The 24196-nt window shown below is 33.1% G+C and overlaps 1 protein-coding gene across 5 annotated transcripts in view; it reads left to right on the top strand.

Moving 5' to 3' along the window:
• Nucleotides 1-24196, top strand: part of IQCM (IQ motif containing M) — a 491365-nt gene that overhangs the window by 17708 nt on the left and 449461 nt on the right. For all 5 annotated transcript variants that reach the window (XM_074276433.1, XM_074276430.1, XM_074276434.1 and 2 more), the window contains 2 exons: nucleotides 9712-9806; nucleotides 12354-12435. In XM_074276433.1, the coding sequence (XP_074132534.1) occupies nucleotides 12388-12435 (48 nt within the window). In that variant the 5' untranslated portion in view covers nucleotides 9712-9806; nucleotides 12354-12387. The remainder of the gene's footprint in view (nucleotides 1-9711; nucleotides 9807-12353; nucleotides 12436-24196) is intronic.

Genomic DNA, 24196 nt, shown 5'->3' with positions numbered 1-24196 from the left:
AATCTAAACACCTTTTAGCCATTTCAAAATTTCTTAACAATTTATATTGAATTTATTTTGCTCTGAAGTGTTTGATATATTTATTATGCACTTTGGAATCTATTTTAGGGTTCCCTGTCTGTCCTTGTGATCTCTTTTTCTATTTTCCCTACCTCAGTACTGGACTCTTTTAATAATGATTTCTTTATAGCAACCAAGCTATATTGCAAACTAGTTTTTGAAAATTTAATTCATATAGGAAACTTCAGATATCAAAATCTCAACATATTACAACAAGCAAGTATTTCTTCTTAAGAATTGGGAGCATGTCTATATATTTGCATGTACTTTCCATGGTTCTGGAAGGCTCAATTTGGTCTCCCACTCAATCTTTCAAACTCTCTTACCTTTATTGCATTTAAAAAAACTCTTTTAGTTTATATAAGTTATTTTAGGATTTCTTCTATTCTCTCATTTTAAAATATACAAAGGCAAGTTTTTTTCTTCCCTGCCCGTCTACTGTACATAATACAATATAAATTGTATTATAATGTTGTTTATAAGAAATAGTCTTTGGCATGTTGATTGATAATTAATTTGTGAAATATTGCCTTTTTATTATGTTTTCTCAATCTATTCATGAACATAGGGTTATTCTTCCATGTGTTTGGAACTTTTTAGATTTCTTTCTTTTTTAAAATTTAAAAATGTCAAAAAAATTTAAATTCTTTTTTAAAATGTCAAAATTAATTTTTATAAATTTAAAATTTTAAAATAAATAAAATTAATTTATGAAACAAAACAATCATTTCCATAACATAAAACAATAAAAAAGATGAGTGCACATATAACTGAAAATCTATTATATACAACTTACTATTCCTTTTAAATATATGATAAAGTTATCATGTAAATTTCTTTTTCTTTTCCTGCCCTGCTCCCGATGACTACTATCACACGTAAATATGTATAGATAAAATTCTTCTCTATATATTTCTATATATCAGATCTTCTTTCTGAATACAGATAAAACCTTCATAGGTTCTTTATAATTAATTTGAGTATATAAACAAATTAAAATGACTTATTACCACTCAAAGTTGTTCTTAAAACAGTATTGCTGTTACTGTTACTTTTGGTTCTTCTCATTTTGCTTATTATTTAATGCAAGTCTATTCATGTTTTCCTAAGATTATTGAACTCATCAGTTTTTACAGTACAATAGCATTACATCACAATTATATATTATAACTTTTTCAAGCCATTCCATAATTGATGGGCATCTTCACAATTTTCAGTTCTTTTGCCACCACAAAGAGAGCTGCTATAAATATTTTATAATATACAAGTCATTTTCTTTTTCCCTAATCATCTTTGAAAACAGGCTTAGTAGTGGTATTATTGGGTACAGGCAGTCTAATAATTTTCTTTCTTTTTTAAAATAATAGCTTTTTACTTTTACAATACATGCAAGGGTAGTTTTCAACATTCACTCTTGCAAAACCTTATATTTCAAATTTTCTCCTTCCCTTCCTTAGACAAAAATTAATCCTATGTATGTTAATTTTTCTAAACATATTTCCCCATTTTTCATGGTGCACAAGACAAATCAGATCAAAAAGGAAAAAAATTAAGAAAGAAAAAAAAAAGTAAGCAGACAACAAAAATGTGATAATGCTATATTGTGATTCACCCTCAGTCCCCACAGACCTCTCTGGATGTAGATGGCTCTCTTCATCACAAGTCTATGGGAACTGACTTGAGATGATCAAGACAAATTAAATTTTTTTTTTTGGAAAAGAGACTTGGGTCTCATCAGAATTGATCATCATATAATCTTGTTGTTGAAGTGTATAATGACCTCCTGGTCCTGCTCATTTCACTCAGCATCAGTTCATGTAAGTCTCTCCAGGCCTCTCTGTATTCATCCTGCCGATCATTGCTTACAGAACAATATTCCATAACATTCATATACCACAATTTACTCAGCCATTCTCCAATTGATGGGCATCCACTTAGTTTCTAGTTCCTTGTTACTACAAAAAGGGTGCCACAAACATTTTTGCACATGTGGGTCCCTTTCCTTCCTTTAAGATCTCCTTGGGATACAGACCCAGTAGAAACTGCTGAGTCAAAGGGTATACACACTTTGATAACTTTTTGAGCATAGTTCCAAATTGCTCTCCAGAATGTTTGGATCCATTTGCAGTTCCACCAACAATGTAATGACTCTTTCTTAATTAGCCTTTTTATATTTCTGTTAAAATCATTTGAAGTTATTTTTATATAGGTCTTTTCTGTACTTTGATAATTCACAGGTGTAATTTATTCTTTCTAATATTTTCCATTGATTGTTACAGGTGGAATCTAAAATAGATATAGATATCCATCTAACTTTTAAAATTTTTATTTGATCCTAAGAAACTTAAGCTATCTTCTCAGAGTTTTACTTCTTTTAAATGTGTTTTCATGTTGGATTTCTTCCTACATATTTGACTGCTTGTCTCCTTTGACATTATCTCTCTCTCTTTCTCTCCCTCTCCCCTTTCCATCTCCCTGTTTTTCTCTCTACTAGAAAATTCGATTAAGCTTTAGGTTTTGGCTTTTGTCTATGGTCTTCCCAAATGGGAAATAGAAAATATGAATCAGTATGTGATATATTTTTATTTGCTATTCACAAAAGAAATGCTAATCACAAAACACTCTTTAAGTTCATACTGGCAGACTTGTATATATATATATATATATTCATTTTCCTAGGAGGTTAAGATTTTATCTAAACATAAAGTTTTTGGCTGGGACTCTGACTAGGCATTTCCCATTTCAGTTCAGTTTTAAATGATTCCTTTCATGATTTTATGTGTATGTGTGTAATATATATATGTGTGTGTGTGTGTGTGTGTGTGTGTGTGTAAGTATATACACATATTTTCTGGAAAAGTTGGCTCATTTTCTATGGAAGGGCTAGTATAGTTTCCAGTAACTCCTTAGCTGCTAGACAGCACATCAAAAGTTTCAAATCTGCCATTCTCCTTGAAATCACAAAGCTTCAAGCTTAGACAAGCTCATCTCTGCATCTATAACTATTCGTCAAAACCAGGAAAGAAGAAACCTGGAAGAGTCAGCCCCTAACTAGAAGCATACTTCAGTAATTCATGAGCTTTAGCTGCCGTGTATTCATGGATGTGTAATGACTGAAGTGGGCAGGTGTACTTCCCATCACCCCTCATAGGAAGTCCCAAAGCTATATGACAGCATGCAAAAGGTTGAAGCAAGAAAGAGCCAGAGATGGAGCCACTTTCTTTTATAAAAGATCACTGAGTCAGGGGCAGCTAGGTGGCTCAGTGGACAAGAGCACCAGCCCTGAAGTCAGTAGGACCTGAATTCAAATCTGGTCTCAGACACTTAACACTGCCTAGCTGTGTGACCCTGGGCAAGTCACTTAACTCAAATGCCTCAGCAAAAAGAAAAAAAAAAGATCACTGAGTCAATAGCTCTTTCTGCTAAGCAGCTTTTATTAGGGGATTACCTTATTATCTTACAGTACCAAGTTCCCTTAGTACAAAGTCATATGCATGACAAGCTGGATACAAAGAGAGCAGCTCTTTATGATCCTCAATTATGCCTGAAATATTCTCTTTGCTTCTACCCCTTAAAGATCCTTATTCCCTTCTATTCTTACCATGAGGCTTTTCTATCTGGAGATCTTTGTCTGAATCTTTCAGTTATTAGTCCCTATCTCCATCAGGATATATTTTATATACTCATTATTTACTTGCCTGTTAGTATATTGTACTCCAATATGAATGAGAGAAAGAAAATTAGTGAAAGTGAATGAGAGTGAGAGAATGAGGGAAAGAGGGAAATTCTGAAAGAGAAACTTGAGGAGAGAGAGAATGGGATCAAAAGCAAAAGTGGATGAGTAGTTTTGACATAAGAAAGACTACCCCTTTCTTAATGCCCGGAATGATGAAAAGAGATAAAAGGTGAATGCAGAAAAGTTTTGATATTTGGAGTAGAGGCAAAGTGTGAGCTTCCCATAGATGACCTTATTTATTTTAATATTTTGTCTTTTTAAACACACGTAAAGATAGTTTTCAACGTTAACCTTTGCAAAACCTTGTGCTCCAATTTTTTCTTCTTTTCCTTCCTCCTTCCCGTTCCCCAAGATGGTAAGCAATTCTATATACATTAAACAAGACAATTCTTCTAAATATATTTCTATATTCATCATGCTGTACAAAAATCACATCAAAAGGGAAAAAACACATGCACAAACAAGCAAACAAATAACGAAAGATGAAACTCTCCTGTGCTTTGATCCACATTCAGTTTCCATAGTTCTCTCTCTGGATGTGGATGGCATTTTCCATCCCAGGTCTATTGGAATTGCCTTTAATCATCTCATTGTGGAAGGAGCCAAGTCCATTACATAAAATAATCTTGTTATTGTATGCCATATTCTCTTGGTTTTTTTCACTTCACTTAGTATCAGTTCATGTAAGTCTTTCTAGGCTTTTCTGAAGTCACTCTGCTGATAGTTTCTTATAGAACAATAATATTTCATTATATTCATATACCACAATTTATTCAGCCATTTCCCAGCGCCTGGGGCACATACTCAATTTGCCATTGCAGAAAGGGCTACTACAAACATTTTTGCTCATGTGGGTCCTTTTCCCTCTTTTATGATCTTTTTAGGATATAGACCCAGTAGAGATACTTTTGGATAGTATGTACATTTTTATAGCCCTTTGGATGGCCTCAATTTTCTAAGTAAAAGACTCATTGTAGTGTGGAGAGTTATATTGTGATTCAAAATTTAATCTTAAACTGAGTTGGAAGTGGTAATAATCCCAGATAATAGAGGTTGAAGATCTTAATGGGTATGTGGTCTACGTGTCAGGGAAGCTTTAAAGTAGAGGAGAGAGAGAGAGAGAGAGAGAGAGAGAGAGAGAGAGAGAGAGAGAGAGAGAGAGAGAGAGAGAGAGGAGAACGAGCATTTATTAAGCACTGACTGTGTGGCAGGTGATATGCTAAGTGCTTTAAAATATGTCTATTACATCAGCTTACTGTGTTTTCATTTAATTACTAAGTAGATAAACTATAGAGTCAACATGGAACTATTAGGTGCACCCACTTACAGAATCAATCTTAGTGTCTGCTACTGATAAACAGAAGTATGTATAGAAGAGTTTATATAAACCATTCTATACATGTTTCTGTTTATCAGTTTATATAAAAACCTGTTTCTAATGGTAGTCATCTCTAGGATAGGGGTGAGGAGGGAAGAAAAAAAGGAAAATAAAAGAAAAAAAATTACATTATAATTTCATCATATATTTAAGTGGAATAACAAGTTGTACATAATGAATTTGCAGTTTCATGTGCAACCATCTTTTTATTATACTAAACAATGGAAATGTTTGTTTTATTCTACAAATTAAAAATAACATTTAAAAAACAAAGAATAGTTTCTTGAGGGGAAAATATATTTGACAAATTCTAGTGTATTCAAGTGCACTGTTGATAACAAGTTTGTGAAGGTGATGAATGTAAACTCATTAATCATTTAGTCCTTTCTGTGGTGAAAATGAGGAACTTATTTATAACTTGAAAAAGGGTTAAAATGACTAAAAATAGAGCTATAAAATGAATTCTAGGCATTATATGTACCAGAGAATTTATCACCACTTTTTGTTGTATGATGATTTTCTTGTTAAAATGAATATCCAGTATGATGGTTATTATAGCATAGAAATGTAATTTCCCTGACAACTTCTCTATCATATTTAAAGAATAAGTTGATAATCTATAGATAGATTTTGAAGTTCAATGGATGGAGTTGCCAGACCTGAAGTTAAGCAGACTCATTATCATGAATTCAAATTTAGCCTCAGACACTTACCAGCTCGGTAACTTTATACAATGATTTAATCCTGTTTACCTCAGTTTCCTCATCTGTAAAATGATCTAGAGAAGGAAAGATCAAATTACTTCAGTATCTCTGCCAACAAAATGCCAAATGGGATCACAAAAGTCGAGATTATGGCTAAAACTACTATGTAACAAAAGACAGATTTTAACAAGCAGAGCTAAGTTGTATGCAATATTTTTTCAAAGCACTCTTACAGAGAATGTACAGTCTTTACAATGCTATAAAGCTAATTTAGTCACATTGTTATCTGCATTTGATAAGAGTGATTTTTAAGCTCTCTCTTTCTCCCTCCCTCTGTCTGTCTCTGTCTCTCTCATTTAGTAATAACTAAGTAAAATATTTTTTCTGGGAAAAATAGTTTTTTTGCTATGATTTGGGATAATGGGAGTCCCTTTATCTTTTTATTGATGGAAAGACAGTAAGATTGATGTCAGAAGACTTAGATTTCCATCCTTAATATAATGCTTCTATGACCTTGGACAAGTTACTTCTACCTGGATATTTAGTTTCTTAAAAAATAAAATAAAATTGTAAGAGCAGATAGTTTTGAAGACCTCTGCCAGTTATAAATTCTATGATTTCATAATATATCTCTTTTGCATATAATACTATCTTTGATGCTAGATTTCTGGGAAGAATATGATTCTATGAATTGCCATGATTTTTTCTTTCTTCTCTATGCTTGTATTTCCATTAACAATGATAGTTAATTAATTGGATTGCCATAGATGGACCTCAACCAAGATGTCAGGTTGGAACAAGATTCTGAATCATCTTGTGGAGACATTAAAGAAAGGTCTCCTTTCAAAGCCAAACTTTTCAAGTAATTGGTTCACACACTTTCTTCAATTTTTTTCACCACCTAATTTCTCATCTCCCTGGAGTATGGGTTTCTCACCATAAGTCTTACTAAAATCTTTAACTTGAAAGTCATAGTTTCGTTAGTCTTGACTTTGAGAATCAGATTTTTCTTGTTTAGTCATGTCTGACTCTTTGTGACTCCATTTTGAAATTTTCTTGGTAAAGATACTGGAGTGATTTGACATTTCCTTCTCCAGCTCATTTTAGAGATGAAGAAACTGAGGCAAACAGGTCTAATGACTTGCTCAGAGTCACAAAGTTGGTTAATGTCTGAGGTTGGATTCGAATTCAGGAATTGGAGGGTGTTTTTTTTTTTTTGTTTGTTTGTTTTTTTATCCCAAGTCCAGCATAGTATCCACTGTAGCACTTCTCTGCTCTTAATTTCACTTCTTGCTTCTGCTATTTACACCTTCTGTGATGATGAGCAAGTCTTTTTATCATCTGAAAAATCTTCTACCTTCAAATAGATAACTTCATTGTAGTATTTAGCATTGTACAGCTCTCCTTCTGACTTAGAATTTTCTTCTCCCTTATTTTAGAAATCTACCTTTCTTATCTCCAGTCCTTCCTTGCTTTAGTTCCTCTAACACTATTTTCTTTTACCTTTTGAATGTAGATATTCTCAAAGTTCAGTCTCTCACTTTCCTGCTTTATATTTTCTTCCTTAGGAATCTAATCCACACTTATAGCCTCTTTTGTGGAGATGACTTCAGGCTGGATCTCTCTCCTGATCTTTAATTTGACTCCTCTGCCTGTTGGCCATATATATTTGATTGGTAGTATTATAAGTTGAAGTCCCCCCCTTTAAAACCACATTCTTATTCTGCCTTCCACACAAGTTTCTAACTTCCTGACTTTCTTGCTCTCTAAATTATACCACTGTGCTTCCAGTCACCCTGATTTGTTATTTGCTATCATTCCAATAATTTAATGAAGCTCATTGATTTTCTCTTTGTAATATTCTCATAAAGTTGTCCTTTTCCATTTTACCACCTTAGTTCACATCTTTTTTTTCCCTCCCCAACATTTGTAAGGTATGACCTTTAGTCATTTATCTTTCTATTTCCTCACACCACATTTTTAGGGATCACATCGATCTCAGGTAAGTTGTTTTTAAAAACAATCTTTTACTCTAAACAGGAACTTTGGCTGAGGCAAAGGTTAATGAAGGATTAATGTCAAGATCTTGCTTGACTTTGGTACCTTTAGATTGTGTCTATTACCAAATTGCCTATCTTGCCTTTTTTCCCCTAAATTCTGGACCTGTTGTTTGTTCTTATATAAATCTGCTGACTCTCCAATCTTTAAATATCTAGGCTTATGATTAATGTTAAATTAATGAATAAATTGCCTACTTTGACCTTTAATTACTATGTGATTCTTCAGTTTTGCCTGAGTAATTAATTCACAACCATTGCCTAGATCTAAAGTTCAGTATATGTGTGTGATAAATTATATATAACCTACATCTCACATAGTTTTAGATAACTTGTGTTTGGAAGCTGGATTCTTTGGGCTATTAGGTCATTTTTTTTTTTGCTCTTAAATTATCAGTATCTATTTCCTCCAGGACAAAATCAATCCTTTTTGAATTTCTTCCCAAAATATGGAGATTATGGTTGTAGGGTGTTCATAAGGTTGTCAGCATTGGTCATCATACTGTTCTTTTACCCCCTCTTTGTTTTCACTACGTTATAGCATTAAGGGGACAAAAACTGAAGCTGCTGAGTTTGTCATTCTAGGGTCCTGTACAATCATGCCTAAGTTTATTCTTTCAGGATTATTTTATAATATTGTCTATCCAACAATGAACAGTAGAAAAGAGCACAGGGAAGCCTAGAGTTCTTAAATACCATCTTTGTGATTATGAGGTGGTCACTGTTCTTTAGTTCTCAGTTTTTATCTAGTTTATCTCTAAGGTTTTTTTCCTAGTCCCTAATCCTATAATCTTAAAAATGAGAGTTGACACTTCCAGTTGATCAATGATGGACAGAAATAACTACACCCAGAGAAGGAACACTGGGAAGTGAATGTAAACTGTTAGCACTTCTGTCTATCTACCCAAGTTACTTATACCTTCGGAATCCAATACTTAACGTGCAACAAGAAAATGGGATTTACACACATATATTGTATCTAGGTTATACTGTAACACATGTAAAATGTATGGGATTGCCTGTCATCTAGGGGAGGGAGTAGAGGGAGGGAGGGGAAAATCTGGAAAAATGAATACAAGGGATAATGTTATAAAAAAAATACTCATGCATATATACTGTCAAAAATTTTATAAATAAAATTTTTAAAAAATGAGAGTTGAACCTAGTGGAGAGCAACAAAGTACAAAGACTTACATACTTTGCCAGCAAATATTCTCCCTACAATCTAATATTTTGTATTTTGCTTAGTCAATTTTTCTCTGCCTAGAAAAGACCTCTTTCTTCTCTACCATTTAAAATCCAACACATTCTGAACTCGTCTGACCTAATTTGTGTAAAGCCTTATATTACTACCTCCATGACCATAGTATTATGAAGTCTTTAAAGATGTTTATCATATTCTACCTTGTATTAGGTAACTTGGCCTGTGCTAATATCCCCAACTGGTGTATATTTTTAAAAGTTATTTCTTTTAAATAGAAGGGCAAGTACTAGAAAATGGATACTAAAATATGGCATGATCCTGGGAGAATAGTGTCAGACATGAAAAAGCACAGAAGTTAACGAAAACGTGTGAAGTGCAACAAAAAAATTCTTTAAAAGTTATTTCATATTAGAGGAAGAATGAATAAAAGGGATTAACATTGTGATGCTCAAATGAAATACTGGATATAAAGTGCTTTGCAAATCTCAATGCTAAATAATGGCAGTTATTATATTAAAATAATAATTTAATCATAGCATAATAATTTGTTATTGTTGTTGTTATTATTATAGATTATCTGATGATGATGGCTTCATTCCCTGCACTTTCCCTAGCTTGAACCTACTGAGATCAAGAAATGTTTATAGAGCAAAACAAGAGCACACTGGTAAATGTTTAATACCTGGACTCTGGGGAGGAGGAAACATAGGCACACACTTTTAAACTTAATCTGCATTACTAATACTTTCTTAAATCTAGATAATGGACAGAACAACAAACTAAACACTGATTTGTGTACTAATAGCTTGCTTCTGCAATGTAAGTGCTTGCACTGAAAATTTTACAATCGGGACACAGAAACCTATTAGAGATGGGTTTAGCACACTTCTGTATACCAACAGCAGAGCAGATAGCAAAATAACTAGTACCAGAACAAGGGGAACCCTAAGTGGCACGATAGTGCTCAGAGTGTTGGGTCTGGTCTCAGGAAGACTCACCTTCAAATCAGACCTCAGATGCTTGCTAGCTGTGTGACCCCCTGGTCAAGCCACTTAACAACTGCTTGCCTCAGTTTCCTAATCTGTAAAATGAGCTGGATAAGGAAATGGCACACTACTCCAATGTCTTTGCAAACAAAAACTCATAAGGGGTTACAAAGAGTCAGACATAACTGAAAATATTACTAACAAAATAATTAATTAAAAATTTAAACAAACAATAACATAGACAATAATAAATAAATGACTGAGAAGACTAACAATAATACCCTAAGCCTTAATATTATTTTAGGCTGAATGAGATACCTCTAGGAGTAGGAAGATGATAATAGTCCCATTGTATACATCCTGTACTTGTCATACTACTTCAGAAATATGGCAATTAAGCTGTGGGACTTACATTTTAAGAACAATCTTGTTAAAAATTTAAAAAAAAAGAACAACCTTGTTAAACTAGAGAGTGTTTTTTAATAGTATTTTATCTTTCTAAAAACATGCAAAGCTAGCTTTCAGCATTCACCCTTGTGAAACTTTTGTGTTTCAAATATTCTTCCCCTCCCCCATCTCTAAGACAACAAGCCATCCAATATAGATTGAATATGTACAATTCTTTTAGACATTTCCATATTCATCTTATTGTACAAGAAAAATCAGATCAAAGGGGGAAAAGCCACGAGAAAAAAAGAAACACAGAAACAAATAACAATAGCAACAAAAAGTGAAAATACTGTGCTCTGATCATATTCAGGCTCCATAGTTCTCTCTCTGGGTGCAAATTCTCTTTCCTTCACAAATCTATTGGAATGCCTTGAATTACCTCATTGTTGAAAAGAGCCAAGTCCATCACAGTTGATCATCACATAATCTCGATATTACTGTGTGCACAGTATTCTGTTAATTCTACTTATTTTACTTAGCATCAGTTTATATAAGTTTTTCAGGAATGTTCTGAAATCATCCTGTTCATCATTTCTTATAGAAAAATAATATTCCATTACATTCATACACCATAACTTATTCAGCCATTTCCCAGCTGAAAGTTATGCACTCAATTTCCAGTTCCTTAACACTACAATGAGGGTCTTTTTCCTTCTTTTAAGATTTTGGAATAATAGATCCTCATAGAGATACGGCAAGATCAAAGGATATGATAGCCCTTTGGGCATAGTTCCATATTGCTCTCCAGCCAGAATGGTTAGATCATTTCACAATTCTATCAACAATTCATTAGTTTCTCATAAATTAGAGAGTGTTTAGTAGATAATGAAGGACCTTGAGTTTATGTGATATGAGAATTGCTTCAAGAAATTGGGGATATTTAATTTAGAAAAAGAGAGAACTTAACTGTCTTTCAATTATTTGAAGAAGTGCTGAAATACTGTATTTTGTCCAAATGGGCAGTTTTAGAAATGACAGAAAGAAACTCTTAGAATTGATATCAGGAAAAATTTCAAACAGTCCCAAAGAAGGCTTGCGGATTGCTTTGGAAGGTCATGGATTTCCCCTCACTAGAAATTTTCAAGAAAAAACTAAATGACCACTAGCAGGGGTATAGTAGAATGGATTTTTTAAAAAAATGAATAAATCTAACAAATATGAACATTGTAATAAAGAACAAAGAAAGAGACATGTTACACAGGTAGTAAGGAGAAGAGCAATAATTTGAATTCAAATCCAGAGTTCTTTCTACTTTCCCATGGTTATTTTTGTAGTTTTTTTAAAAAAAATCTTTACCCTTCTTTACAACTTTTTAATATATAATACTCTTTTACTAATTGTGTAGGGAAGCCAAAATACCATTATTCTGAGATGAGATAAGCGAGGTGCTTCCACAGTTCCAAACCTGATGACCTTATTTATTTAATTGATAACCTTTTATTTAATTGATCATAATAGTTATCAAAATCATTTTATAGACAGATTTAATGAATTCTTACACATTCTTCAATGCTTTGCTCCTTTGTAAATATGTGAAATCAAAGAATATATCTTTGGTTAGAGAATGGGAGGGGGATAAAGGGTGGATTTTATGTAGTCCGTCCTTCCATTATAGAAGGTCTTAGAATGCTTAGATAGAAGGAAAAAAAAACACATCATGTTAACTAGTATTTGTTAAGCATTTACTTTGAAAAAATCTGTACATATAAGTTGTATATTGATTTGCTGCAATCTAGGAACAAGATGCTAATAATATATTTGATTTTTTTTTATTTTAGAGTTCAGATAAACCTTATTCAAATCCTTCTTTATATGATCATGTTCCCCAGTATGGGTGAAGTTGTACAAGATACCCCAAAGGTAAGATAAGTCCATAATATGGATTCTTTACCACATATTTAATATTGCATGTTTCTTGTTTGCAACCCATGTCCCTAATTCCTAGTAAGAATACTTCAAAGAGAAAACATTTTTAGAACTTCAAATAATTGTCAGTTTTATTCTAGTGTGAATGTTTGATTGCCAAATATGTAAAAAAAGTAGGGATTCAATTTTATTCTGTCAAATTCTAAAAAAAAAAGGCATTCCATCATCTTTATTCTGCTGTTCCCTTGGTATAGAAGCTATACTAATAGAACTGCCCAATTAGGGATACTCTTTGTTTAGACAGAAATATGCTTATTTGTGGTAAGACTTTCAGCATATTCTGGTTGAAAAGGAATTTTAAGTTAGATCTTGATTTAAAAGAAAGCTCTCCCATTCCCTTTGAGAAAAAGAGGCAATATAAAAGGATTTAGGAATTATGAGAAAAGATGGAAGGAAACCATTGAAATATTAATTACAGGAACATTGTAAAAGAGCAGGGCAAGAGGTGGCTCCCCTGTTTTGGTCTTTGTCTTTCTGGAACTCAGCACAGATTCATGTGGGAGACACTTAATACTTATTGATTGATAAAGGCAGTAAGGTGTGGTGGACAGAATGCTAAGCTTGGGGTCACAAGATTTTGCCTTTGATACTTACTAAATGTTTGGCCCCAACAAAGTCATTATTTCACTGGCTTTAATACAAAATGAAGTCATACCGCATTATATTCTTCCTGAAAAAAAGGTACAAGGGAAAATGATGCTGAAAAATTTTTCTATTTTTTACATTTTCAGCACTAATAGAAAATAGAACTTTACATCTCTCAGATTGGCTGATGGGAAAAGATAATGATGAATGTTGGAGGACATGTGGGAAAACTGGGACACTAATACATTGTTGGTGGAGTTGTGAACTGATTCAACTATTTTGGAGAGCAATTTGGAACTATGCCCAAAGGGCTATCAAACTGCATTCCCTTTGATTCAGCAGTGACTCTATTGGGCTATGTATCCCAAAGAGATTATAAAAAGGAGAAAGGACAAAACTGTTTATAGTGACCCTTTTTGTACTACAAAGGAACTGGAAATTGAGTGGATGCCCATTAGCTGGGGAATGCCTGAATAAGTTACGGTATATGAATGTAATGGAATGTTATTGTTTTATAAGAAATGACAAGCAGGTTGATTTCATAAAAAGGCTGGAAATATCTACATGAACTGATGGCAAGTGAAGTAAGTGAACCAAGAGAACATAATATATAGCAACAAGATTATGTGATGATCAGCTGTGATAAACTTTTCTCTTTTCAACAATGAAGTAATTCAAGGCAATTCCAATAGACTTGTGATGGAAAGAAACATTTGCATTCAGAAAGAGAACCATGGAGACTGAATGTGGATTAAAACATGGCATTTTTATCTTTTTTTGGTGGTGTTGGTGTTTGCTTGTATTTTTTCTCATGTTTTTTCCCTTTTTGATTTGATTTTTCTTGTGCAGCTTAATGAACAATGGAATATGTTTAGAAGAATTGCATATGTTTAACTATAGTGGATTTCTTGCTGTCTAGGAGAGGGAGGAGGAAGGTAGGTAGGTAGGGAGAAAAATTTGAATTTGAAACACAAGGTTTTGCAAAGGTAAATGTTGAAAATTATCTTTGCATCTATTTAGAAAAATAAAAAGCTATTATTTAAAAAAAGAAAATAGGAGAAAAATAAAATTAACCCCATAGTTGGTTCCTTTAATAAGTACTAACCTTATTTCTTTCTTGTTGTATAAATAAATTGTCCAGAAGAATTTGTTCATATTTCTAGAATATGAAGATTGGAGTCCATTAGAATCACACAATGGGAGGGCTGGAAGTTATCTTAGAGGTCATTTGTTCCATCCCTTTTATTTAATAGTTTTTTGTTCATATTTCTAGAATATGAAGATTGGAGTCCATTAGAATCACACAATGGGAGGGCTGGAAGTTATCTTAGAGGTCACTTGGTCCATCCCTTTTATTTAATAGTTTTAACTTGGGGCCACTGAGGTTAAATGAATTGTTCATGTCCAGCCAGTCTTACTTATCTTTAAGACTGGTATTTCATCTACTGTGCCATTTGGAAAAAGGCTAAGAAGGTCACCATATTGTAAGCAAGTAGAATGTAGACTTCTTGAGGGCAGATATTGGAGCAAGATTTTACAGCTGTGTACCCATTACCCAGTCAGTATTTTGTAACTAGTAGGTACTTAACCAAAGTCAATTAATGAGTGAAAGAAATTCCTATTTTAAAAGATAATTTACTGGAAATTATTTATCATATTAAAATGGAAATGGAGAACAAGATTAATAGTAGCACATGAAAAATGGTTTTGGTTCTCCCCTTCCCCATTCTTTGTTTCCCCAGCACTTAGCAAGGCAGTACAAAGTAAATGATTAATAAATGCTTGTTGATTGATTCATATCAACCTCCCACTTTAGTGACAATCAAGTTGGTATGAAAGAAAATTAATGTTATTAAGTGAGAAACCTCTTATATTTCATTAAAATTCTTGAAAATGGATACATGTGAGCTTCTTTCCTTATTTCCTGTCCATCGTCTCATGGAGATAGGTGAGGATAAGTAGAAGAGTGGTCTTGGATAATCCTGAACCAATTATCTAATTGATCCTCCAGTGATTTCTAATTGGCTGCACTTTGCTATAAAGTAATCTTTCTAAATTGGCCAAATGGTAGGACTTCTTTGGGGGAAAAAAAGTATCAGAAATGACCCCATCTTTTTTAAACCTCATGTTTAATTTGCTTGAGATGAAGTATATATATCTGAACATGAATTGTTTTGTAGAGAACTGTAATTTCTCAAATTATACTGAGCATAGGATCTTTAGGGGTAAAGATTGTTGTGTTTGTTTTATCTTTGATTCCTTCACAATTAGCATGTTCCTTGTACATTTTTTTAAACTCAGATCTGTGATTTCATTGGTGTTAGGAATTTTGGTGAGCCAATTCCTTCCCAATGTTAATCAACAACTACATTTCAAGTTGTCAATTAATCAACAAGCATTTGTTCAGTACTTACTGTGTGATAGATACTATGGTAAGCTAATATAGAATCTTAGAGAATTGTCTGAGACAATGAGAAATTGGACATCTTATCCAGGGTCCCCAGCCTGCTGTGCCAAATGTGGGACTTGAACCAGAATCTTTCTGATACCGAAAACCTTTCTCTAGATACTAACCTATGATGCTTCTGCCTTTTGCATATTGAATTAAATGAAATCCCTTTCATTTGTGAAAGACCATTAGTACCATTGTTAATGGGATAAATTGCCCATTGACAATTACTAGCTATTCAGATCATTCTTCACTCCAGACTTCGCCAAACAGGAACGAATGTTCATATGAATTTATCCTATAACTGAAACAAGTATATTAAAAAGGTTCTGCTATTTTAGAAATATACTTCTAGTTAAATTTAGTGATGATAAGAAGTTCAGCTCCCCAATCTTCCTTTTCAATTCTCAGTTTGTAAACATTTCATCGTTTGGGGTCACCTCAACCTTCTCAGGACAGTAAAGTGGCTAGAGGGCTAGACTTAGAATAAGACCATTGTTTTTATTCCATTTCAGACATTTACTAGTTGTATAAATCTGGACAAATCAATTAATATCTCTAAAACTCAGGTTAATCTTTTACCGATGAGGGGGCTATATTCATTGATCTTTAAGGTCTTGTTTGGTGATAATCTTTAAAACTTTACAAAAGCATGATATTTTGTAGAGAGGATTTGTGGACAGGCTGAAATAGTTAACTTTGAAGCTTTTTCTAATTTGGAAATGTTGTTATTATAAAAATCAACTAAACCCAATCCCACCTTTTTAACAACTCAGGGAAATTTTTGTTTTTGATGAGTGATAATGGTGGAGCACTGTTGGACTTGGAAGCTTGGCAGTGGAGCAGCCTATATTCAGCCTCATCTTCTCTCAAGGCTTCTGAGCAAACAACCTCATCCTTGCAAATCCCTGGTACCTATGAAAGCACATCCTGATCTACTTGCCACACTGGTCACTTGGAAATGTCTCAGTTCTACATTCTGAGTTGTTTGGTAGATCAAGCAGGTAGAGGCAGTAAACTCCTACCACAGAGAAATAGAATTTATTCTGCCCTAAGACCATCAAGGTTTGGAAAACCAGAACGATTTGGTCATCCGCATTCACTAAAGTTTTACTCAGACCCATGAATTCAGCATCAGGTCCAGGATGGTAGCAATGGCCATACATAATACTGAATAAAGTTGGTATGAGAGAAAATTATTGTTATCAAGTGAGAAAGAAGGGTCAAATGAAATTTTTTTTAGATAGAGCATTTGTGTCTAGCTCCAATTGGATAAAGCCACTGGATACATAATGATGGGTCAGACAGAAACTAGGAGGGGATGTGGGTTAATGGCATAGTTTGGAGATACTAGATTTAAGAAAGAGAAAAAGCATAATTTTGAGCTGAAGATAGATGGGAAAGAATATGGTTATAGGATAAGTGTTTCTTAAACTAGGACTTGTAAACTTCAAAACATATTTTGATAGTTATACTTTAATGTAATTATTTTATTTTGTAATCATTTATATATATGCATATATATATAAAGTGTAATTTTATGCATTTAAACTTATTATTCTTGGAAAAGTCATCAGACTGCCAAAGGGGCCCATGACACAAAAAAGTTAAGATCCCTGTGACCTTGGGCAAGCCACTTCACTATTCTCAGCCTCAGTTTCTTCATGTATAAAATAAGGAAAATCACCTATTTCACAGTTATCTCAAATGAAACATACAGACACACACGTGTATATATTGCTTTGTAGACTATAAATGCTACAAAAAGTGTTTTTACTTTATAACACCTTGGATGGAATCTAAGAAAGACTTGTTTCAGAAAATTTCTGCCTTTTAGAGAATATGCTACACTTAGCAGTAAATAAATGCCTGTGTTTACTTGGAGTATTGGCTCAAGACTCCTGTCACATAGGTAAAAATACAGTCAAGGGATTTGAATAAACTCATTGTCAAACTCAGGGTCAAATTCTTGGTTAACCTTCATCTATTGAGAAAATTAAATTAACCAGAATCCTCCATTCCCCAGGTGTGTCCTATAATCAATGTTTTACTGTATTGTTGTAGCAGGTTCCAGCATGGTTGGATTGTTACATCCCCAGATTGTGGACTATGAAAGATAATGTGCTCAGTCCAAATGGAAGGTTATTTGGGCATTTCAATCAGGTCTTAACTGCAGTAAACAGACTGTTATTTTACTGACTCTGCTTTTTGTGGAAGCTTTTAATACTCTCTCTAACGTGCTTAATCTGCATACACTAGGCTAGAAGCTCAAGTTGTCTTTAAATATCTTATTTAATTTAGTTTCTTAGATACTGCAAAGGAATTCTTTGTCTAAAGAAACCAATTAAACAAAAGTATCCCAAAGGGCTTAAGTTTATCAATATTTTGTTAATAACTCACTGGGTGGAAAAGTAGAAGGTAGTTCACTCCTATGATCTTTATCCTGTGCTCACAAGTATCATGGTTCACCTGCTTTTCATTTTGGGCTTCTGTTTCACAACCAGTTTTGCTAAATTGAACTCTGAATTTCAGAGCATATCAAGGTAATCTCATTGCAGACATCAATGTTATATCTATAAAACCTATAAGTCTTTCACACGCTTATAATCTAGGACAACAACTATCCTCTTGAGATGAATGAAAAGCCCAAGAGATAGTTTCCTAATTATGATTAAAAATAATCAATAGTTTTTGTTCAATGGTTTTTCTTATAACCAAAGATGAATCATGGTGGCCTCTTTAGATATATTTCAAAGAGGGAAAACCTCTTTTTTCTGATTGGTGGAAAGAAACTCTAATTGGCTAACAATTAATTAGAGAATGAACTTTTTTTTTTTTTTTTTGGAGAATGAATTTATGAGAGGTGGGATTATTCTAATGAGGTTGGGGGGAACATGACTGAATATGTCACTCTTGGACAAAGAGACTCACTCCTCTATCTCAAACCAGAACAATAGCACAACACACTGCAGTGCATCCATACCACATTAATGGTAAAATATAATGAACAAAATACGCAAAACCATAACAAAATCTAGAATATATTAATATGTAACTTTCTAAGTCAATATATGCAACCCATAGGGATCCTTCTGTATGACATAGTGGCTCTTATATCTATTTGAGCTTGATGCGATTGATCTATTCTCAAGCTAGTGTTGGAGAAAATGTTAATAATTCAGATTAGATTTAAAAACTGTGTCATCTGTAAATCTGACTTTTTCATTTGACTTTTTCTCCAGAGAGATAGTTGTTAAACTTTTACTTTTCTCCCTAGAGAGATGGTTATTAAATATTTGACTTTTTGTTGAAAAAAGCAAATATAACTGGATTTCAATCTCACTTTTTGATTGGAAATACATTAGCCAGAGATCAAACTGATCCTCTTAACTTTAGTTAAAAATAGCTTTCCGGTATATATATATTTTTATAGTTTACGAAATATTTTCATTACAAATATTCTCTTAGGTAAAAGTTAGGGACATTTTTAAATTTCCATGTTACCTATGAGAAAATGATGAAACTCAGAGTAACTCAGGGGACTTGCCTACAGTCTCATGACTAGATGCCAGTTGACTAGCTTTCCAATTTCACCATAGCACCTTGCTGCAAGGCATTAAAATTTTGCTTAAAGCAATTTAATTCCTAAAATTCAGAATTGCTTCTTCAGCTGCTGCTGCTAGTATCTGAAAGTTAATACACAGCAAAGAGTGTGACATCTCTGCCTGACCTTAGTAAGAATAATTAAGAAAGGTGAATTGAGTCACCTTTTGGCATTTGCTCATGAGAGATTATAAAAAGTTCCTTCAAAGATTCCCCAAATGCAGAGGCCAGTGGAATATTTTATTTCTGGATCATCAGTGAATTTTCTTTTGACCACTTAAGTAAACATTAATTTTTATATCTCTAATATCTCATGTAGAACTAAATTTGTTAAATAATAAGGCTATTATAAGTAATTTTCCACTGTCATCATTTGCCTTTATGATTTGACTTAAGAAATATATTCACTAGTGGATTGTTTTGGTTATCATGCATAATTGTTGCTAAGAAGGTGATCTTCATGCTTGATGTTCAGTTCCTGTGAAGGTAGAGGATGTGGAGGGCAGAGCTATAAGTATCATTTTAATTAGTGAAGTAGCTCTCCTCCATGGGGCTCAATTTAGACCCCTTCAAATCTGTTGCAAAATACATTAACATAGCTAATAAGTATGAAGTCTAAAAAGCATTGTGATGTACACAAGCCACATTTGTTGAAGACTTGGTCTTAGTGTTAATTTTCTTCTGAACTTTCTGACACAAATAGTTCATGATGGTGATGGATTGGGAAAGAATGTTCTCAGTGTTTGGGTTTTGTTCTTTCCATTAATTTCAAACTTAATGATGATGGTAGAAGGCTGTCTCTAATTTGCACCACTAATGATGGGGCTGTTCCCACATAACTGTTTAAACTGTCAGATATATTTTTTTAGTCACCACATAAGATTTTTCTTAACATTTTATTAAATTTTTCTTATTGCCTCTTAGCCTCATTATTTCTTTTTATTCAATTGTGCTGATTAATGAGTATACTTGAATTCCTACCATCCTTTTTACAAATTTGTCAACCGTTATCTAGCCTCTTCTTGGTCATCTCTTGAATGAACATACCCAACTCTCAATTTTTAAAAAAAATCATATTTTTAGATGCTCTATCTAACCTTCTCACTTATTTGAAACATATTTTCCTCTGGTCTAACTATATCTTTGTAAAAACAGTATTCTGCAATTGTAATAATTGGAAAATTAAGCACCATTCATTCAAATTTTAATCTTTTTAATATAACATTAGCACGGTACCATTGTTTTTATGGGGGTACTAACAATAATAAAATTATATACATATATAGATGGAATTTTTTGTCACTAAAATTCTGCTCCAAAGCTGATCTCCATATTGGTTGTATTCCATCTTTTTTATCTTCTTTTTCCATAATCTCTCTCCTGTGGCTGGAATACTGTTCCTGGAACATAGTAAGTGTTTAATTATTGCTTTCCCAACCAGAACATGCTCACAGCAGCACAACTCAAAAGTTGTCTTTTTAAGGAAGGCAAACAAATCTAACCAATTCACCAGGGTACAGAACTGCAAAGCTTGTGTTCCCCTTTGCTTTTCCTTCTCAAACCAGATGTAGCACCAGAGAGCAAGACACAATAAAAGCTCCTTTTCCCTCTAACTAGATGTCCCTGGAAGGAAATTAGCTGTCATCTAAACTGTTAGCCAATGAAATTAATTCTCTCCCCCATCACTTTGGACTCTCTCAGTTGAAGTCTTCTGTCAGCTGACTGCTTCCGGCTGCCACAGTTCAAAAGGAACATCTTTTCAACCTCCTGATGTATCTTCAATTCTTGTCTTCAGGTTCCTAAGTTACTTTTCTCTTTCAGGTTCCATTTTATTTAATGTCTAAAATAAAAGCTTCCTGACTCTGCTACTTACCTTTTAGTTGAATTTTCCCTATGAAAGCTACAGCCTAGAAATCTATAGTCTTTTTACTGATCTTCAGATGTTATAATTTATATTTTTAAAACAAAATTTTCCCTTGTTAATTATAAAGTATCTCTATTCATAAGCTTGATTACCATAAACTCAACATTTTACTTTGTTTCATTGAAACTAGTTTTTCATATTCATATTTCTACCTAAGAAATATGTGTAATTTCTCTCAGTAAAATATTTATTTGCTCATATTCAAGTAAAGCATCCTTCCATATTGTTTTCAAGATAATTTGTCTTTAATTTATATCATAGTTCATTTTCTATCCTCAACATCTCAAATTAATTTTAGCCATTAAAAACAATTAAAACAAATTTATCATCCTATTCCTTTTAGGCATCAAAATGTCCATCTATAGCAGCAGCACTATTTTACATTCTTTGACAATTGATAATAACTTTTTCTTTATGTAAAAATACTACTTTTATTCATTTCAATACAGTTCATACGAATGGGGCAGTATCTTTAAGAAATAGTGCCTTAATTATGCCCCAAAAGTTATTAAAATGTGCATACCCTTTGACCAGCAGTGCTACTACTAGGCTCACATCTCAAGGAAATACTAAAGAAGGGAAGGGGACCTGAATGTGCCAAAATGTTTGTGGCAGCCCTTTTTGTAGTGGCTAGAAACTGGAAAATGAATTGATGTCCGTCAATTGGAGAATGGTTGGGTAAATTATGGTATATGAATGTTATGGAATATTATTGTTCTGTAAGAAATGACCAACAGGATGAATACAGAGAGGCTTGGAGAGACTTACATCAACTGATGCTGAGTGAAACAAGCAGAACTAGGGGATCATTATACACTTCAACAATTATTCTGTATGAGGATGTATTCTGATGGAATCTTCAACATAGAGAAGAGCTAATCCAATTCCAATTGATCAATGATGGACGGAATCAGCTACACCCAGAGAAGGAACACTGGGAAATGAGTGTAAACTGTGAGCATTGTTTTTTTGTTTTTCTTCCCAGATTATTTTTACCTTCCGAATACAATTCTTCGTTTGCAACAACAACAACAAAATTCGGTTCTGCACATAAATATTGTACCTAGGATATACTATAAGATATTTAATATGTAAGGGAATGCCTGCCATCTAGGGGAGGGGGTGGAGAGAAGGAGGGGAAAAATTAGGAACAGAAGGGAGTACAAGGGATAATGTTGTAAAAAAAATACCTATGCATATGTACTGTCAAAAATGTTATAATTATAAAATTAATAAAAAAAAAAGAAATAGTGCATTATACCCTCTTCTCCAATGAAATTTGCAGTCCTCTCCAAATTAAAATTTCAAGATAAAAGAGGTATGAATGCCTTGTATAATTAACAAAAAGTCATATATTTTACATAATTAACAATTTTACATCAGATCTTTCTAAAATTCAATTGTATCATTATAATAAAGGCAATTATTATATAGGCAAAGGTAAACATTCTCCTTTAGGGAAATAAATTAATATACAGACATAACATTTTAGCAAAGAGACAACCAAATATATAAATCTCACATAAAATTCTGTATAAGCAAATCTCAATAGATGTAAAAAAATATAATATCCCAGTTAATTGTACAAAAAGTTATATCAAATAGAGGGATTGGAAGTATGTGCTACCTGAGTTCAAATCTTGCTTCAGACACTTCCTAGCTATCTGTGCACCCTAGGACAAGACATAATCTCTGTTTGCTTCAGTTCCCTTATCCACAAAACAATGGATAATGGCAGAATCTACCTCACAGGGTTGTTGTGAGGATCAAATGAGATAATATTTTTAAAACTCTTTGCAAACCTTAAAACATTGTATAAATGTTGGCTATCAGTACCAGTACCAATCATCTTCATCAGAACTGAAGCCTGTATCAATTCTAGATACATTTTCCCCCTGCAGTAATAATTTTCTTATTTGTTCTCTTTATTGTTTTTGGAAAATACTGATTTTTAGTAGCCCATTTTTTTCTGTTTCAATACAGTAACTTCTTCTGAGATTCTACATGGATTTCTAGTTATATTGGGAGTTCTGTGCACCTAATTTTCAATTTTTTCAATTAAGATATCTTTAGTTAAGAATCTATAAATGATTCTTAAATCTCTGAACAACAAAGTTTTTGTTTCTGTAAAACTTTAAAATGGAGTTTCACTTCTTAGGAACATATTCAGACCTCATTTTATCTCAATTTTTGACTCCTTTCACAGGCATCAACTTCTTCCAAAGCAAGTGGCAATACAATTCCTTTTATTGCATGTAATAGAATTATGACCGGATGACTCATAGTTATAACTAACAGTAATTCTCTTCTGATGGTATCTTGATAATCTTCTTGTGTCAATTAAGGCAGACTTAGTTGAAGGCAAGATTATTTTTTACTGAATTCAGCATCCAATATGACCTTCATTATTAGCCTCATTTTGATTTTTCAAACTTGAGTTTTTGTAACTCAACTTTTATATGGCCAATCTCTCTCTCACTCTTGCTCTCACTCTCGCTCTCTCTTGTCCCTCTCTTTGTCTCTCTGTCTCTGTGTCTCCCCCCTTCTCTCTTTGATAGGCCTCAATCTAGCCGTGTCATATATATTATAGAAGACACCATTGTTTTTACTGAACTGATAGTAATCTTTCTTTAAAGGGGCTGAATTTGTTACTTTATTCTCTCATTACATCAACTGGAATGAGCTGATCTGTTGTTTTATCTATTGTCAGAATATTCTGAATCTCCTCCTCTGGAATCTCGTGATCTGAAATGATCATTAAAAAATTCTATAGTTTATACTTGGCTTGATGTTCTGAAACTAGTTATTAGTTGAATTTTTAACACATTCAAACTGATGAACTATTTAGTATAATCCATATTCTGTCTTTCCTTAGAGATATGGTATATCTTAATACACTTCTCTTCATTCTAATGGCATCTACTTTTTTAGATTATACTGCTCCTTTCACTATTAATAGTCTATATGTTTTCTCTACCTCAGCCACTTTCCACAGCAGTAAAGTTTCAAATATATTTCTAACCTAAACATTGCAAGTTTCTTCCTCCAGGGGACATGATTCTTTCCCTGAGAAAATGTCTAACTTAAGTGTATGGTTCCACTGTGCTGTTATATTATTTTCTATAAGTTGTGCA

The sequence above is a fragment of the Sminthopsis crassicaudata genome, chromosome 6, assembly GCF_048593235.1.
Source record: "Sminthopsis crassicaudata isolate SCR6 chromosome 6, ASM4859323v1, whole genome shotgun sequence".
Classification (NCBI taxonomy): Eukaryota; Metazoa; Chordata; class Mammalia; order Dasyuromorphia; family Dasyuridae; genus Sminthopsis; species Sminthopsis crassicaudata.
The sequence above is the reverse complement of the archived record's forward strand: the minus strand, read 5'-3'. Positions and strand labels throughout refer to the sequence as shown.